Here is a 20,003-nt window from a genome sequence, read left to right on the forward strand (position 1 = left end):
CTATATTTAAAAACTTTATTTGGTTTTTCATCATTTTAGCTAAAGTTATTTAAAGGTTCAAAGAGCCGAGCCTCAGGTTAAAGACCCCTGGTTCAGGTCAAAGCCAAAATAAATCTAATCAAGAATGTGGCAAGACAATAAAATCTCTTGGCCCAGGGGGTTTGAAGACAAATGCACACCACACTTTTGATTTTTAATTGTAAAGTTAACAATAATGATGATAATAATTGTCAGAGTCTGGGAGTTTTGTCATGTGTTGTTTTTGCCTGCAGCTTACAGTCACTCACCACTAGATGCCGCCAGGATCACCCGGTGTGGAGCGTAGCAGGTATTTCTCATCTGCAATCATCTGAAGGAGTATAAGAAGGTGGAGCTGTCAGCACTCCAGTGGCTGAGTGTTTGCCTTTGTGGTAACTTTATCTGGCCAAGCCCTACGTTTTGTGTTCTTGTTGAAGCTCGCAGTTATTTACCTTTTCGTGTGCTCCTTTCTAGATGACTTCAAATCCAAGCCTCAAAGCTCCTACAACTTTCAGCCCCTGGCTAAAAGTCTCTGCTTTGCATCCTGCCAAAGTCAAAGTTCCCAAGCTTCCAAGTAATCTACCTGGGTCAAGTATTGGCTGACAGCTCAAGCCTTCGTCCTCCTTCAAGCGAACTCTGCTCACCCTCCACCAATCCACATCCACCTTCCTGAAACCTAACCAGGTAATCAAGTTTATAAAGAATCACTGTCAAGAATTTACCTGAACCTTCTCCTGAGAAACTCATCACCACCTCGGACTGAAACCTCACAGACTCAGCAGCAGTCTCACCGCTCTCCCTGGCTCCACATCATTCTCCCACGTCTAAACTCATCTTCATCTCCAGTAAGCTAAAAGTTAAAGTCATTTTCTATTACTTCCAAACCGCACTTCAAGATTACTTACCTCTTTCGTCTCTCCCGTACAATCTGGTGTCTACAGTCCCGGTTCCAGTTACATTATTCTCTACTGAAGAAATAAACTTCTTAAACTTTTCTCCTGCCTCCTGAGCGTCTCTCTGCATGTGGGTCAAAACAATTAAATAGACGATGATAGAACATTCATGCCAATCTGAGCAAGCAGAGGCACTTAGGAAGACTTTAGCTGAACATAGCGGATCAACTCTTCACAACTTACTGGAACAACAACGTCACTCCAATCAACAATTGGATCAGATGGTTCCCTGCTACAACACGCCCCAAGTATCCGGACATCCCAGACACCAGAGGGAGCCGTCGAACCCTTGGTCTCATCCCTGACCTCACAGCAACTTCCGTATGCATGTGACGTCATTTCCCCTAAATCAGAAAAATTCTCCAGTGAGAACAGTAGTTGTAGGGGATTTTTGTTACAATGTGCCCTGGTATTTAACCGATCCCCACAGTCTTTTCCCCACGATGATACAAAAATAGCATTTATTATAGGGCTCCTTACTGGGCAATAGCCAGGTTTAGTAATTGTAACAGTTTTGGTTGTTCTTATGATGAATTAAGACAAACCTTCCCCTCCAATTTAGATCAGACAAGTGTGGCCCGCCGCCTGATGCCGCTAAAACAGGGAAATAGACCCGTATCGGAGTTCTCTATAGAGTTTTGCACTTTAGCAGCTGCCTCCAGTTTGAATTCCTTTGCACTTAAGTCAGCCTTTTTTCTGGCCATTGATGAATCATTAAAGGATGAACTTGCTGTTGTTGAAGAACCTAAGACTCTTAACGAGTACATTGCTTTAGCTACTCAAATGGACAATCGAATAAGGGAGAGGAAGCTCTCACGATTAGAGCGAACTGTGGCGAGGTCCCAATCTTTTGTGCCATCACCGGAACCAGAACCCATGAAGTTGGGACGAACTCTGTTGACCCCAGAGGAGAAACAACGGCGCACACAGTCCAACCAGTGTCTTTTTTTTGTGGATCTTCAGATCACTTTGTTGCAGCTTGTCCAATTCAACTAAAAGAGAGGGTCCGTTACCTTTAAAGGGGGAGTTGATGGACCAATAAAATCAGCCTGAAAACCCCTAGACTAACCTTGCCCACTACCCTCTTATTTAACCAAGATCAGTTAAATCTGTCTGCCCTTATTGATTCTGGGTGTGAACAAAACCTCATCGATCTGTCATTAGTTCAACAAGCTAACATTGAGATAGAACCACTTGATCCACCCCATCAGGTCCTTGCTTTGGATGGAAAAACGCTCCACCGAGTCACTCACCGCACCAAACCTATTGAACTCATCCCAGGTAATCACGGTGAAAAAATAACATTCTTTATTTTTCCCATTTCTCAGAGCTCTCTAGTCTTAGGATTCCCCTGGTTACACCATCACAACCCCCATCTTAATTGGAAGGAAGGATGCATTGAATCTTGGTCCACTAATTGTCTATCTCTTTGTCTTCAGTCCGAAGCCTTGCCTTTGCCTCCTCATATGGATTCTGAGGAACTGAATCATCAGACTTGTCACAGGTTCCTGAGGAGTATTCTGACTTAAAACAAGTTTTTAGTAAGTCAAAGGCTTCATCCCTTCCGCCTTATCAACCATGTGACTGCGCAATTGATCTGCTTCCTGGTACACCACTCCCTTCCAGTCGCTTGTACAATATATCTCGGCCTGAAAGACAAACCATGGAAAAGTACATTTCAGAGTCTTTAGCTGCAAGAATAATTCGCCAGTCTTCCCACCCATTAGGAGCTGGCTTTTTCTCTGTGAGCAAAAATGACGGCTCACTCCGTCCCTGTATTCATTCAAATCACTGTCAAAAATAAGAATCCTCTTCCCCTGCTTTCATCAGCATTTGAACCAGTCCAAGAAGCAACTATTTTCACCAAACTAGATCTCCGCAATGCCTACCACCTGGTCCGTATACGACAAGGTGACGAATGGAAGACCGCCTTTAAAACCCCCCTGCGCCATTTTAAATACCTTGTAATGCCATTTGGACTTAGCAATGCTCCTCCCGTGTTTCAGGCATTGGTAAATGATGTATTAAGAGACTTTTTGAACATCTTTATTTTTGTATACCTACACAACATCCTCATCTACTCCAAAGACATAACCGAACAACGACATCATGTCCGTCTGGTTCTTCAGTGCCTTCTGGAGAACAGACTTTATGTAAAAGCCAAAAAGTGCAAGTTCCACAGATCATCAGTCACCTTCCTGGGCTTCATTCTAGAGGGTGGGCAGGTTCACTCAGATCCAGAGAAGATCAAAGCAGTACTCGACTGGCCCACTCCAGACTCTTGAAAACAACTACAACGTGTCCTGGGATTTGCAAATTTCTACCAACATTTCATTAGAAATTTCAGTCTTATTGCAGCCCCTCTCACCGCACTGACTTCAACTAAGCAACAATTCAAGTGGACACCAGAAGCTGACTTGGCTTTTTCTCAGTTAAAAGAGAGATGCTCCCATCTTCACTCACCCTGACTCCTCTAAACAGTTTACATTAGAGGTGGATGCTTCAGACACAGGTGTAGGGGCTGTGTTATCTAAATGCTCTGATTTGGATGGCAAACTTCACCCTTGTGCTTTCTTCTCCCGCAGACTATCCAATGCTGAATGGAACTATGATGTAGGAGATTGTGAGCTTTTAGCCATAAAACTGGCTTTGGAAAAGTGGCGCCACTGGCTGGAGGGTGCTGAACATCCGGTGCTAGTATGGACACAAGAATCTTGCCTATCTCCAATCAGCAAAGTGATTGAACTCCCGTCAAGCTTGTTGGTCCATATTCTTTTCCCGGGTTAACCTGTCCATTTCTTACAGATCTGGGGATAAAAATGTGAAGCCTGATCCCTTATCTCACCAATATTCTCCCGACAACTTGGGTAATAAGCCGACCACCATACTTCCTCCTAGCTGCATTGTAGGTTCTATCACCTGGGAGATTGAGAGCATTGTTAACCAGGCTCTGCGTTGTGAGCCAGACCCAGGCACTGGTCCGCCTAACCGTACTTTTGTACCATCAACTGTCCGCTCCAAACTTATCCATTGGTTTCATACCTCCAAGTTCTCAGCCCATCCTGGCTCCAGTCGATGGTTCATTGGCCTCATATCTAGAAGGTATTGGTGGCCATCCATTTATAAGGATGTAGTTTTGTCGTGTTGTTATTTTGCCAGCAGCTTACACTCACTCACCACTAGATGCTGCCAGGATCGGTGTGGAGGGTAGCAGGTGTTTCTCATCTAAAGGAGTATAAGAAGCTGGAGCTGTCAGCACTCCAGTGCCTGAGTGTTTGCCTTTGTTGTAACTTCATCTGGCCAAGCCCTAAGTTTTGTGTTCTTGCTGAAGCTCACAGTTATTTACCTTTTCGTGTGCTCCTTTCTAGGTGACTTCAAGTCCAAGCCTCAATCTACCTGGGTCAAGTATTGGCTGACAGCTCAAGCCTTCGTCCTCCTTCAAGCAAACCCTGCTCGCCCTCCACCAACCACATCCAGCTTCCTAAAACCTAACCAGGTAATCAAGTTTGTAAAGAATCAAACTGTCAAGAATTTGTCTCTCCCGTACAGTCTGGTTTCTCCAGTTCCGGTTCCATTATTCTCTACTGAAGAAATAAACTTGTTAAACTTTTCTTCTGCCTCCTGAGTGTCTCTCTGCATGTGGGTCAAAACAATTAAACAGACAATGACCGTAATGTGCTGGTATGTGTTGGTTTATCACACCAATGAAATACACTGAAGATTGTGGTTGCAATACAACACAATGTGAAAAGGTTCAAAGGATACGAATATCTTTGCAAGGCACTTTTTTTGCAAGAGCAATTTTAAATTGCTTTACCAACAAAATGACCCAGACAACCGAACAGTACAGTGGTAGCCAAACCTTTGAGACAAACAGAAAGTTTGCTGCTTTAGTGTTGGGCCTTTTTTTTTTTTTTGTACAACAGTATCCTGAAGTTTAATAATAAACATTTTACAACTTTCAAAGGTTTCATTAAGAAATACATGAATGCCAACAAGCGTCAACCTTTCTATTTCAAGACATCTGCAATTCTCACTGGGATACTGGGTATTATTACTGGCCCAAATACAGACTGTTGGTGATCCTTCTTGCTTTATTAATGCTGAGAAAGTCACAATTTTATTTTAATTATTTTACATGGCAAAGCTGTGTGTGAGCTCACTCCTTTGGATGAGAGAAAATACCACTTGTAAACTGTCTCAGGACGCAATCACCAGCGCCTTGACATAGAAATCGTGGTCGTGCTTTTTTTTCCAGAAAGTTTTCCAAATGTCCCAAACCGACTGAAGGGAGCTTCATAGGAGACAAAAAAATAACCCTGTCCGCTGCATTCCAATCCTGATACTTCCTCCAGAAAGTCAGTCTCCTCTTGATGTTTTTCCTTGGAGTGAAGTGGCTCATTTTCTACTCTTCAGCTCTTAAAAGTGTCTGCCTTACTGTAAATACAGAAACTCTCACACCTGCCTGGTGCCTCTCTTGAATGAGCTCTGAACTGGTGGCAACGTCTTGGTTACATTCTCTTTAAGAGATTTGTTTGGTACATTCTGGATTTTTTTTGGCACTCTAGCTTTCCAGGAAGTACTCAATGAGTCTATAAAGGGTTAATTTGGTTAAAGTCTTATTTGAAGCAGTTTCTTGTCTTTGAAGCTACATTATTTCGATGCAATGCAATGGCAACTGCAAAGTGTTTCCTTGTGGGTGACCCTGGCTGGCAAACACTACTTCTGTTTAAATCATTCGTTCTGTTCTTCTAATTCAGTCAGAATGACAAAGTGAAATTAGCTGCCCCGTCCTCAACCAAACCAGGAGACCACTGACGTGATACTAGCACATTATTTTGTGACATCAAACACAGTAAAAATCAGGTTTTTGTGATCAAGTGTATTTTTATTTACTTTATTAACTTGTAAGTAGTTGCAATTAACTGCATTTCATCAGATCACTTTTCACAGCAACATAGACTCGATGTAAATTGCTGCAATACAAAAATGAGACTGAAAGGTTTGTGAAAAATAAGATTTCTGGCTACAACTGTCTGTGACCATGTGGAAACTTTGCTGCTGAGCACTGGTCACAAGCCAGTCTGCCATGACTCATGGGTATCTTTGTCACACACAACAGGTTTTTCAGACTGCAAAGTTTATAGACCTGCTAAACAACAGGTTTTTTTCATTGCAGATAGCAGATGGAAAAAGCTCATGCTTAACCAGAAGTTATGTAAATCATATGCAACCTATTAAAGTCATCCTCACACTGTGCTTCTAACAACACTGCCATAATGCAAAGCTTGATTTAAAAAGAAGCTGAGCGTTCATCCAGCTACATGACACTAAATAAACTCAAAACAAAACACTTAGGAGATCTACACTCTGATATCTGTCCATGTTTCCAGTGCAAACAGAGATAAACTAGGGTGCTTTTTGTCTTACTATTTTATGTGTAGCCTTTTTCTACACATTGTTCCCCAGGTAAGCAATGCACATCTTCCATTGCTTTGTGGTCCAGTTTTGAGGCACATGTGCCTATTGTCTGTGCTTTTGGGAGTGGACAAGGTGTAAAGCAAGGGTCCAACACCTTTCAGTCAGAGCCAGCTTTAACTTCTTCAGCAATCTGAGCTACAGTAGCTTGTCTGAAGGATTGATCCACATGGTCTAACCCTTACTTCGCATGGCATCAGTGAGCCTTGGCCACCCATGACCCTGCCAGTGGTTCACCACTGTTTTTTCCTTGGACCACTTTGATAGATACCGACCACTGCAGACAAGAGATGTGGTTTTGACACGGTCTTGTAGCCATCACAACATCTAACACTACAACTCTGAGGATCCCACTTGCTGCCTAAATAAACTACATTGCCAAAAGTATTTGCTCATCTGCCTTTACACACATAACAATGAGTGACATTCCATTCTTAATCCACAGGGTTTACTATGATGAAGGCCCATCCTTTACAGCTATATTAGCTTCAACTATTCTAGGAAGGCTTTCCACAAGATTTACTGATCTCATTTTACCATTTTTCCAGAAGTGCATTTGTGGGGTCAGACACTGATTCTGGATGAGAAGGACAGGCTTCAATCACTTTAATAATTGGGATAGGTTAGTGAATACCTTGGCACTATAGTATGTATTCCACCCAGTAACGTGCAATGCAGAAGAAATAATCAATATCAACCACTCTACTTGTCATTAGTCATAATGTTATGCCTGACTGGTGTACAATGTGAAAGAAAAAATGTCCCAAAGATGAATCTCTGAGGAGATCCACCATTATTTGATAGTTTCTGGAGCAATTTCAAGGTGTATGGAGAATGGTTGTAGGAGCCCTTATATGTTTAGACATTTAACAGCTGAGCAAATTATTTTTTTAATATAAAGAGCTACTGAAGGTCAGTGTTCCTAATCCCAACCTGGTTCCAAAGGTGAACTAGAAGAATACAGCAATTGACTAAATCAACATTTAAGCACTACAGTCCGAAATCCATTAAAATAGCCTGTTTAACTAAGGACAGGAGTTGTTCATTAGACATTTCTAACATGAAAATTTTTACTTTTTAACATCAATTCTGTGTCACAGACAAAGATAATCCTCAGTACCAACAAATTGGTGTTCAGCTTTTACTGGAACTGCTATGAAAATGAAAGACAAATACTGCAAAGAAAACTAAATAAAAGTGTCATTTTCAGAATTACATCATCTTTAAAAGCCAAAATGTTTTATTATTTACCTGCAAACCTGTTTTTTCATCATATTTGCTGTCTTGCTCTCTCAGTCTCTTTCCACACACACAAAAACACAACATCACCACTTAGCTGCAAACAATGAACAATGGTGACCTCTTCTGGCTGAGTGCGACCAATTATGGTCAGGTGTGGGATTGTGGTTGGTGAAACACCAAACAGCAGCCTTGTGTGACACAGAGAGATTAACCTCTGAAAAAGACAGCCACACTTTTACACTGAGTGTTGGAGAACAGCATCCCAGCCTGCGGTAGGAAGAACCTCAGTCAGCCAAAACAGTCATTGCTACAGTAAGAATGTGGGATGTGTCATTAAACACGGAGTCTAGCTATAAATAGAGAGGGATAAATCTGCCAGCATTGAAATGATTCAGTTACTGTGTGTTGCAGGACGCGAGTGGAAGAAAAAATTGTGTTGCTGGATGTTTTGCAAAAGTGTGTACTCATCTTTTTGTGTGTCTATGTGTGCATCCATATTGCTGCCTGTGTGAGAGCCAGGAAAAGATAATCTGCAGGATGTTTCAGCAGAGCTATAGAACCACGCTGAGGTTTCTATTTCCTAAGTGGTGCCATGAATGATCTGCACATCTGAGAGAGAGAGAGAGAGAGAGGTAGAAAGAGAGAAAGAGAGAAAGAGAGAGAGAAAGACATCTCATATCTGTGTCATTGACAAAGCTTCTGGATGTGTGTGAGTTAAATGCGGCCCTTGTTTATGCAAGTGCTGCTGCTGGCCCAAGAGTCTTTCGTGCCTATGTGCATTTCTCACTCGATGTACATGAAAGAGATTAGTCCACGTGCCAGGCCTGCTTCTCTGTTATGGAAACAACTGCGCCTGGCTTTTATCCGCTTTGCCTGGGCTCTGATCTTTTAGGCCTAGTGAGGTAGTCGGAGGAAAGCATACTCACAGCAATCTAACACATGCGTGCAAATAACCGAGCTGAGACACAGCTGAGATATATACGGAGATATACAACTAGACACTAATTTGCTGTCACACTAACACCTGAAAGGTTTGTACTTTGATGTGATCATTTGCACTGCAGTTTGTCTATGTATGTAAATCTATGCATGAACACTGCTCTGCAGAATTCAACAAGTTTGATCCACCATCATTAGTAAGCTGCTGGCCAGACAAATGCAGAAACTGTAATTTTATGATCATCAGTGACTAATCAACAGCATTGCATGAACAGATCAGTATGATTAAACACTACAAAACGCTGCAATATGAAAGACTACTATTGTACCGCAAACAACACACAGGCTGAATGCATAGTTTGAGGTTTGAATCTATGCAGGCCATAACAGGGAATATGGTAGAGTTCAAAATGCTTGCAGCCTGACATAAAGAATCATCTTAAGATAGCACATGTTTACTGTCCAGGAAATAAGCACAGAATGGTGTAACTTAATGAAACTAAACATGCTAATCACCAAAAAAATCTCCAAGCCCCTATTTTATTTTAGAACTATGTGCTGCAGAAACGTCTCTCTCTCAAGCACACACACAGTCCAGTATCACCCAGCTCCTTCATGTTTCCATCCATTGTACCCGCTTGTCCCTGCAGGTTCACACAGTGGCTGGTGCCTATCTCCAGAAGTCACTGGGCAAGATGCAGGATACCCCCTGCATTGGTCACACAAGAGAGACAACCATGTACATACACACTCATACCTAAAAGCAATTTTAGAGTTTCTAATTAACTTAGTCAAGTTTTTTGGAGCAGGCCAGATTACCCAGATAGAACACGCACATGCAGGGGGAGAACATGCAAACTCCATGCAGAAAGATCCTAGGCCATGATTGGAAACAAGGACGTTCTTGCTGCAAGGCAACAGTGCACCTAGCTGCGTCCACCCCGCTCCTATAATATATAAATATGTCACATTTGATTTGCCTTTGAAGCCGGATTTGGCACACCAGAGTTTGAATGCATAGTAATAACAAGTCAGAAAACAATTATCCCCCCGCCCCATAAAGTCAATCACAGCAGTAGTAAATTATTGAAAGTCTGTACGTGTGAATGGTTCAAGACACCTTCATGAGGACCATACAATCTCCTCGAGAGGGGCTGGACTCTCTTCAACTCTGGAGTGGCCCGCGGGGAGAGGCGGCTGGCTGGGTGGGTTTGCTTGTTGCCCCCCAGCTCAGCCGTCTCGTGTTGGGGTTTACCCCAGTAGATGAGAGGGTCGCATCCCTGCGTTTTTGGGTTGGGGAGAGGTCTCTGACTGTTGTTTCGGCCTACGGGCCGAGCGGTAGTGCGGAGTACCCGGCCTTCTTGGCGTCCCTGTCGGGGGTGCTGCATAGTGACCCTCCCGGGGACTCTGTTATTCTGCTGGGGGACTTCAACGCCCACGTGGGAAACGACAGTGACACCTGGAGAGGCGTGATTGGGAGGAATGGCCTCCCTGATCTGAAACAGAGTGGTGTTTCGTTAATGGACTTCTGTGCTAGTCACGGATTGTCCTTAGTGAACACCATGTTATTGCATAAGGGTGTCCATCAGTGCACTTGGCACCAGGACACCCTAGGCAGGAGGTCGATGATCGACTTTGTTGTCGTATCATCAGACCTTCGGCCGCATGTTTTGGACACTCGGGTGAAGAGAGGGGCTGAGCTGTCCACTGATCACCACCTGGTGAGTTGGATCCGCTGAAAAAAGAGAAAGCCAGACAGACTTGGCGGGCCCAAGCGCATAGTGAGGGTCTGTTGGGAATGTCTGGAGGAGCCCTCGACCAGGGATGTATTCAACTCCCACCTCCAGGAGAGCTTTGATTAGATTCTGGGGGAGGTTGGAGACATAAGAGTCCAAGTGGGCCATGTTCTGTGCATCTATTGTCAATGCTGCTGCCTGTAGCTGTGGCCTTAAAGTCTGCGGTGCCTGTCCCGGCAGCAATCCCCAAACCCGGTATTGGACACCAGCAGTAAGGGATGCTGTCGAGCTGAAGGAGGAGTCCTATTGGCTGTGGTTGGCTTGTGAGACTCCTGAGGCAGCTGACGGGTACTGTGCGGCTAAGCGAGCTACGCACTGGGCTGTGGCAGAGGCAAAAACTCGGGCCTGGGAAGTGTTTGGTGAGACCATGGAGAAGGACTACCAGTTGGCCTTGAAGTGATTCTGGCAAACCGTCCCACGCCTCAGGAGGGGGAAGCAGTGCTTCGCCAACACTGTTTACAGTGGGGGTGGGAAGCTGCTAACCTCGACTGGGAACATTATCGGGCGGTGGAAGGAGTACTTTGAGGATCTCCTCAATCCTGCCGTCACCCACTCCCTAGTGGAAGCAGAGGCTGGGGACTCGGGGTCGGACTCTTTCATCACCCCAGCTGAAGTCACCAAGGTGGTCAAAAAGCTCCACGGTGGCAGGGCTTTGGGGGTGGATGAGATCCACCCTGAGTACCTCAAGTCTCTTGATGTTGTGAGGCTGTCATGGTTGACACGCCTCTTCAACATTGCGTGGCGGTTGGGGACAGTGCCTCTGAACTAGCAGACTGGGGTGGTGGTCCCCCTTCATAAGAAGGGTGACCGGAGGTGTGTTCCAACTATAGGGGGATCACACTCCTCAGACTCCCTGGTAAGGCCTATGCCAGGGTATTGAGAGGAGAGTCTGGCCGATAGTCGAACCTCGGCTTCAGGAGGAGCAGGGTGGTTTTTGTCCTGGCCGTGGAACACTGGACAAGCTCTATACCCTCTACAGGGTACTCGAGGGTTCATGGGAGTTTGCCCAACTGGTCCACATGGGTTTTGTGGACCTGGAGAAAGCATTCGACTGTGTCCCACGTGATGCCCTGTGGGGGGTGCTCCAAGAGTATGGAATCTGGGGCCCTTTTTTAGGGGCCATACAGTCTCTGTACAAGCAGAGCAGGAGTTTGGTCTGCATTGCCGGCACTAAGTCGAACCTGTTCCCAGTACATGTTGGACTCCGGCAGGGCTGTCCTTTGTCACCAGTCCTGTTCATAACTTTTATGGACATGATTTCTAGGTGCAGCCAAGGGCCGGAGGGGGTCTGGTTTGGGGGCCAGTGAATTTTGTCTCTTCTTTTTGCAGATGACGTGGTCCTGCTGGCCCCCTCTAGCCAAGACCTACAGCATGCGCTGGGGCGGTTCGCAGCCGATTGTAAAGCTGCTGGGATGACGATCAGCTCCTCTAAGTTCGAGGCCATGGTTCTCGACCGGAAAAAGGTGGCTTGTCCTCTTCAGGTTAGAGGGGAGTTCCTGCCTCAAATTGAGGAGCTCAAGTATCTTGGTGTCTTGTTCACGAGTGAGGGGAGAATGGAGCAAGAGACCGACAGACAGATCAGTGCAGCGCCGCAGTAATGGCGACGCTGTGCCGGTCCATCGTGGTAAAGAGAGAGCTGAGCCGAAAAGCGAAGATTTCGATTTACCGCTCGGTCTACATTCCTACTCTCACCTATGGCCATGAACTTTGGGTCATCACCGAAAGAACGAGATCCCGGATACAAGCGGCTGAAATGAGCTTCCTCCATAGGGTGGCCGGGCACTCCCTTAGAGATAGCTTGGGGAGCTCGGCCATCCGGGAGGAGCTCAGGGTAGAGCCGCTGCTCTTCCACATCGAGAGGTGCCAGTTGAGGTGGCTTGGGCATCTATACCGGATGCCTCCTGGACAGCTTCCTCGGGAGGTGTTCCAGGCACGCCCCACTGGGAGGAGACCCAGGGGACGGCCAAGGACACGCTGGAGGAACTATGCCTCTCGGCTGGTCTGGGAATGCCTTGGGCTCCCACGGAGGAGCTGGAGGAGGTGTCTGGAAAGAGGGACGTCTGGGTGTCTCTACTGAGTCTGCTGCCCCCCGCAACTCGGTCCCGGATGAAGCAGAAGACGACGAGTACGAATACGAGTGTACGTTCGCACCTTACCAATTAACCGTGATGTCAGAGGAACTATATTTTTTGAACTTATGGCGGAGGAACACGCCTATAATTGCTGATGTAAGGGTGCGGCGTGCAGACGAACACATGGGGAGCAGGTAGGGGGAGAACACAGAATAACGTCAGAGTTCTCCTTGTAGTGTTGTTGGAGTGGTGGGGTGAACCCCCCTTCCTCCGACAGTCAAGTAAATTATTATTTTTTTTTTTAAATAATGCTGGAGAGTGTGGAGCAGAGAGGAAAACAGAAATCTACCGTGGTGGTTTATGCGGACGGTCGGATGGACGGATGGATGGATGGATGTGTACTGCCAGTCACATATGCTGCTCCAACTGCTTCACGCTGCATGCTAATGTTTATGCAAACACACTTGAGTCATTATGTGACTGATATTCAGACTGCATCACATGTTGTATCAACTGTCTGTAAAGTAACGCTATGTCAAATTTCAAATATTCACATTCAGAGATGCATGCCTTTCAAGAAAATTCATTTATGGTCTCTGTTTTGCGTTTATGCTTATCACCCGTTTCACAAATCTGTTCTATGCTAGAGCGTCATGAAGAAAGCTATAGCTGAAAGAACTTGGCAGAGGTTCACCTTCCCACTAGACATTAACTCTAATAATTGATCTAGGGCTACAACCTATGGTTTCCATCAACGTCTCTATTCATGTGCTAGAACTGCCTCATTCAATGTCCAGGTCTAAATCCAATCAAGAATGTGTGACAAGACTTAGAAATGTATCTTTAAATGTGCTCTACATCCAATTTGACTGAGTTTGAGCTATTTTGCAAAGAAGAATCGGCAAGATTTTCAGTCTGTGGATGTGCAAAGCTGGTGGAGACATGCCTCAGAAATCTTGCAGCTCCATTTGCAGTAAAAGGTGGCTGTACAAAATATTGACTCCGGGGGGTGACAATTCACACTTTTCAGATTTTTATTTGTAAAAAAAAAATACTCATATTCTTTTCACTTTACAATTATGCACAACTTTGTGCTGATATTTCACAAAGTCCCAACACAATACATTGAGGTTTGTGGCTTAACATGAAAAAATGCAAAAAAAGCTCAAGGGTATGGATATCTTTGCAAGGCAGAGAATCTGTTACTGCACAGCTGCTCTGTCCTGCAGTGAATAAGACTAGTTGTCCATGACGCGGTAGGAGCCAAAATGTGTAACCATGGCAAGCCACTGGAAAGATTGAAGGACAGGAATATAAGATCAGAAGCAGCAGAGGAAAAACACAGAGGGGGAAATGGAAAACAGTGGGATGCAATGAACAGAGGAGCATGGTGAGTTTGTGGGCATGGGGGTGATTTCAGATGAGATAAAGTGACGTGAGACGGATCAACTGGAGAAATGAATGGAAGGTGAGACACAGCCAACAATAATGGGGTGGCAAAAACTAATAGAGTAAAAGAACCTCAAAACATTAATTAGTGCAAATCATGCATTTAAAAAATGCTGCTGTCTTCTTGTAGTGCACATAAAAAATGCACTAAAAGGAAGTGTTAGGTATACTATTTCACACAAAAACTATGTGGATGGGGGCTGCACGGTGATGCAGTTGGTAGCAGCAAGACGGTTCTGGGTTTGACTCCCGGACGGGGGTCTTTCTGCATGTAGTTTCCATGTTCTCGTGCATGCGTGGGTTCTCACCGGGTACTCCAGCTTCCTCCCACAGTCCAAAGACATGCCTGTTAGGTTAATTGGTCTCTCTGAATTGCCCTTAGGTGTATGAATGAGTGTGTGCATGGTTGTTTGAGTGTTGCCCTGCGATAGACTGGCGACCTGTTCAGGGTGTTTACCAGCATCCCGCCCATAGACTGCTAGAGATAGGCACCAGCTTCCTCGCTTCCCACTATGGAAGAAGCGGTATAGAAAATGACTGACTGACTGACTTTTTGGACGGGGATTATTGCCTATACTTTATGACTATAAAGAGGTAAAACAGGCATTTTTGAATGAATGGTAAGCAAGCATTTTAAGGAAAACAACAAAATCTACTTTTAGCAGTTGATAACAAGGGCAAGGTATTGCAGATCACTATAAATGAGAAACATTTTTAATAAATGATGCATGTTACCCATAGTTTACAGTATAAGCCTTGACTTATGTAAAAACTGTTAATGCTCTCCATTTAATCTTGTAAAAGGACGCAAGCAGAATTGAGATCAATGATGTGAAAATGGATGCTGCAAGTTTCTTTAAAACGTTCCCTTTAAGACTGCCAAACAGATGCATCCACTTCAGATTGAAGTGCACAAATGTCTGGCAAGCTGACTAGCACAGAGCAATAATTGCTCACTTATACTCATGCACGCTCACATGTAATCCAAGACCCTGCTAGGCAGAGGGAAGCTGAAGACGATGATGTCATGACACAAACAATAGCTCACTGAGCCTGGCGCTGGTGGTCAGGAAGCAAGGCCGTGTGTAAAGAACAACATCTGCAGACTGGATTGACATGGAGAAGAGAGCTTGGAGCAGAGCTAAAGACTAGAACACTGGAGTCATCCAGTACAACATCAGCCTGAGCTGTGAAGCACCGGGTGAATCCCAACATTTGCTGAGCAGATCATGTCAGAGGACTGTGTGTCTGTTTGGCATTCCAGTCTGTTTGTAGCTGTAGAAACTGTGCAGGAAAATAAGCCTCAGAGACTGTGTAAATGCCAGCCAGGAAGACCTATGGCTATGGTTCTAGTGAACTAGGAAAGTTTTCCCCATATGGTTTTTGTTACCGCCTCCCTCCCCCCAGTGGCTCTGTGCCATCTTCCTCCAGTCTTTTAGGGCTATTAAGGTAATTATATGTAAGGAAGTAAATACGCTGCTGCTGTAGTCCCACAGTCCCATGGGGACTTTGCAAATGATGCTCAGATTGGATGAGTTTACAATCACAGAAATAAAATCATTACACTAGTTGAAAAGAGTTTCTCTCTGTAAAAATCATCCATCATGCAGGAAAATTGCGGTTTAGAGATTTTTAAATTTTTTTCATTACGATTTTGGCCACCATTTTCCTCTTTCTGCGATTTTGTAAGTGAGTGGCTCTAATTTGTCTTGGTTTTATGTATTGTCTATTTTTGCATTGCTCCTTCTTCATGCTCGTCTTCATTCAATAACCATCTAACATGCATCTAACATCTGTCGTGTACTCTCTCTGTACATATCCTCCTTGGTTTTCAGATGCTTGTTGTTGGGCACTCTTGTTGCCATCGCCTTAGTTGTATTATGGACTTTCCCCCTGCATGCTAATGGTTTCCATGTTTGCTCAGCAGCTTCTTAGATTGTGTTTTGGACTCCTTGCAATCACAGTGTCTGTTGTTTTTAAAAGTAAAGTTACATTTTTAATTTTGCTCCATGCCAAAAGTGTCTCCCTAATGGGTCCTCAATGCGCCACTTGCATAACAACAGGAAATCTTTTGTAACTTAGAAGCACTTACCATTTCTGCAACTATTGTTTATGAAAAGTGGTTAAAAAGATGATCCGGCACTGTCTGAATTTGCCAAACATTCATTTAAATGCAAAACCTCTGCCTAACACTCTGACAAAGATACTCAGAAACTTTAACTATTTCAGTCTAAACTTCATCTTTTTTAACAATTATGTCAATATATAACTCCTACTTACGGACATAAAGATATGCAGTCTTGCACAGCCATAAATACACAAAGAAGATTAGAATCTAAAGAGTGAGTAAGGTAAACCTATATTTTTCTTGCTCACCTAATATATTTTCCTCCAAAAGATGCTCAAAGAGAAGTAAGATTGATTGAGTTAGTGAGCACCTTCTTCACCTTCAACCCACATTTTTTCTCTCCAGGCACTGCAGGGTTTTACTTTGCTAATGCCACCTGCTGGTTGAGTCAATGTTACAGCAAGTTAATTACACTTGTTAGTCTATTGCACAGAGTAAAGCTGATGAAAATGAAACAAATCCTGTTAACATAAATTAATGGTGCCACAATCCTCTCTTATGAACCAAAGAGTGCTCTAATTATGTCATAGGGTAAAAAATAAAACAGTAACAACACCTTTACACAAATTAAGTCAAGACACAAAGTAGAGAACACAATTGCAATTCCAATAGTTGGAAGATCATGTGTTCAAATCTCAGTTGGAGCATTTCTGCATTTTTTTTTTCATGTTTTTTTTCTTCTCCAGATACTCAGTCTCCCTAAAGACATGTATGTAGGGTTAGAATTAGAGATGTAAAACTGCTCCTAGGTTCATGTGTGTCTCTGATAAACAGACAACATGTACAGAGTGTAGAATGCCTCTGACCCATTGGCTACTGGGATATGATCAGATCCCCTCAACTATTTGCACAGTTAACAAAATGCACCGATGGAATGTGTTTTTGCCTATGCAACAAGACCCTAAAAGCTTGAGGTCTATAGCAAAGTAAGTCAATGCTTCTGTGATGCATTGCATTTTAACAGACTTCTTCATGATAGTCATCTCTTGTGTTCTCTGTATGGTTACAGTTGGGGTCAAAGTTGATGCACAGCAACTGTACCTCTAAGCAGGCTATAGAAGTGTTCACAGAGCTGAATTGGTCTGTGGGTGAAAGGTCAAGTTGCTCCTGGTTTGCTCTGTGAGTTACGAAAGGCAAACAGCAGCAGCCTGATAATGATTTCTGTTACGATTTCTGTGGTGTGAAAAAGGTTAGTGACGTAAGAGTTCATTTGTACTACAGAACTTTTCTCTGTTATTTATTTACATCCCTGTGCAACACACATAGCCTACTGGCCATTTTGACCCAACTCAACCAAACATGGAACAGCTCCCTCCCATAACACAATATTTTGACAAATTATTGTCTCAAGAAATCTCCTGGTGACCGGAAATTCACAAGTTTCGGCTTAATTGGCACTAAACAGTAATGATCGGTTGGAAACTCATGTCTTTTCTTTCACTAATCAATGATCATATTTCTAACAGGTTGTGGGAGGAAGACTTAAAGTTAGCTATTTTCAGTATCTGTGGAGTTTTTAAAATGAAGTCAGGGGAAACACAGAGATGTAGGAGGCTATTTACCAAAAAAAAAAACTATTTTCTATCACTATATAAACTATTTTCTAGTTTGCACATAAAATATTTATACTGCCTCCTTTCGTTGACCTGTTTTTTATTTTATATTGTTCTTTTTATATTCTTCAAAGTTTATCCAGTTGGTTTTGTTGTGACCTAAATTCGTTCTGCAGTGCTGTGATGTTATGTTGAATGACAATAAAGATAATCTAAATTTGAATGACGTTTCATAACATGTTTGAGCTTTATTCAGGCTGGTAGAGAACAACAGAGAGAGCAAGAACTTCAGCAGATAACAGGAGGGCTCAACATATTCAAGCAAAGTTGTTCTGTTTTTATCTTCCAACCACTGTCTGTCAAGGTAATAACCAACAGTCTATGCAGAGACCACGTTTTTAATAATGCTAGCCACACTAACTATGCTAAATCCTAATCTAAGATGCTAGAGACCATATAAAATGTCATCACCATAATCTGTTTGTGTTTGGCTTGAAACAGGAAAAGGATGTTACAGTGAGTCTTCTTTGACATATGCACATGACATTACCTCTGTTTCTAGGATATATATTTAATAACCACTCATGGCAAAGTTCTGATGCAGCTCCAGTGGCTGTGACCAAACTTTAAATACACATTAGCTAGAAGCATAGTTATAATTTTGAACGAAATTTACTTCAGCAGTTTGCAGTATAAGTAACGTGTTTTTCTTTCATTAAAACGGGCAAATGAGCTTACAGCACCCTAATGTAAAATCATGACCATACTGTAGCTGGGGAGCTCTGGCATTGTAACTGTAAAAACTAACAAAAGATGAAAGATGTTAGATTAATACAAACTGAGACCTGCCTCATCCTTACCTAACAGAGCTGATCATGGCTCCACTGACATCCATGGCTCCCCGGGAGTCTAAGTGGTATCCATTGGGAATAGCCCAGCGTCCAGGCTGGCTCAGCACAAACTCCGACCTGCTCCCTGGTATGGTTGTCCTTAATGGACCTCCCCCCACAGCACCACCTGATCCACCTGGACACACCGAGCTCTGCCCAGTTGTATCATCACTGTCAAGGGCATCTGATCCAGCCTCAGCCCCTTCTTGTTCCTGAACTGTTGCCAGCTCCAGCTCCAGAGGTTCAGGTCCCTGTAACAGCGACCTCTGTTGGATAAGTGGAGTCAGTGGTGCCTCAAAGCTGACGCAGCTGTCCGTCTCGTCCGTGAGTGACAGCACGTCCAGAGAGTCAAGGCTGCTGTAGCATGTGCCGCCCCTTAGCAGGGCAGACTCCACAATGCGCTCAAACGTGGAGCTGAAGCCATCTTTGTTATCCACCACCTTGTTTTTCTCCTTCTCTTCTTCCTCCGACTCTCTCTCCTCTTCTTTTTCCTGCACATCGACCTGCTCTACAATTTGCTCAAAGGCTGAGCTGAAAGTGTCCTGGTTTTCTGCTTCATCTCCATCTCCCGGGGCCCCTTCTTCCTCTTCATCATCCTCCACCTCTGTGTCGGCCTGCTCTACAGTCGTCTCAAAGTTGGAGCTGAAAGTGTCCAAGTTTGTATGTTCCTCCCTCTCTTCTCTGCCATCCTCCTCACCTAAACCGTCCTCATCATCCTTCCCACTCACACCATTAGCAAGCCTGTAAAAGTGGAAGGAAAAGAAAATTAGAAATTATTTTAACATGACCTTTTATAGACTAATACACATTCAATCAAATCACGACAATGCTCTGAATTATCTGTCCAACAATTGCTTTAATTCAGAAGAATTATATTGTACTACACTGTTCATGAATTAGCAACATTTATACTTTTATGTAAGATTGCAGTTCTGGTCAAAAGTTGTAGATACAATGATAGACAATCTCATGCATTTGGGCATTTAATGATACATTTGGAATGATTATACAAGAATCAACTTCAGTGACTATTAAAAAACATGAGTTTGGGGCAAAAATTGAATTTACTGTGGGTTTTGCCTAATCCACACAGAATCAAATACAGATACAGGCCCCAGGACCTGGCTTTTAAGCTTAGTCCATTCTCAATAAGGTCGGTCAGGGCCATTCCAGAAGCTATATGATCAAAAAAAAAAGTTCCCTGTTCAAAGTGGACACCTTTAAGGACGACTGAAATTGGGACTTGCCCACATAGAGATCCAAACACCTCCTGGAGAAAGGTTTTATAGATAAGACAAGGATTGAGCTATCTGCCCACACTGACAAGAATATGTCTAGAAACCCAAGAGAGGCTTTCAAACCCTAAAACACAGTATCAACTATCAAGCAGGGTAGTGGTAGCAGCACGTTGCTGGTCTGTTTCACTCACAGTGGTACATTACACAAAGTGGACGGATTATTGAAGACAGAGGACTACCTCTAAAT

At 43.7% G+C, this 20,003-nt stretch overlaps 1 protein-coding gene across 4 annotated transcripts in view; it reads right to left on the reverse strand.

Moving 5' to 3' along the window:
• psd2 (pleckstrin and Sec7 domain containing 2) overlaps nucleotides 1-20,003 on the reverse strand; it is a 62,196-nt gene that overhangs the window by 28,371 nt on the left and 13,822 nt on the right. For all 4 annotated transcript variants that reach the window (XM_047353572.1, XM_047353569.1, XM_047353570.1 and 1 more), the window contains exon 3: nucleotides 18,489-19,259. In XM_047353572.1, the coding sequence (XP_047209528.1) occupies nucleotides 18,489-19,259 (771 nt within the window). The remainder of the gene's footprint in view (nucleotides 1-18,488; nucleotides 19,260-20,003) is intronic.

This window comes from Girardinichthys multiradiatus, chromosome 23 (genome assembly GCF_021462225.1).
Source record: "Girardinichthys multiradiatus isolate DD_20200921_A chromosome 23, DD_fGirMul_XY1, whole genome shotgun sequence".
Taxonomy (NCBI): domain Eukaryota; kingdom Metazoa; phylum Chordata; class Actinopteri; order Cyprinodontiformes; family Goodeidae; genus Girardinichthys; species Girardinichthys multiradiatus.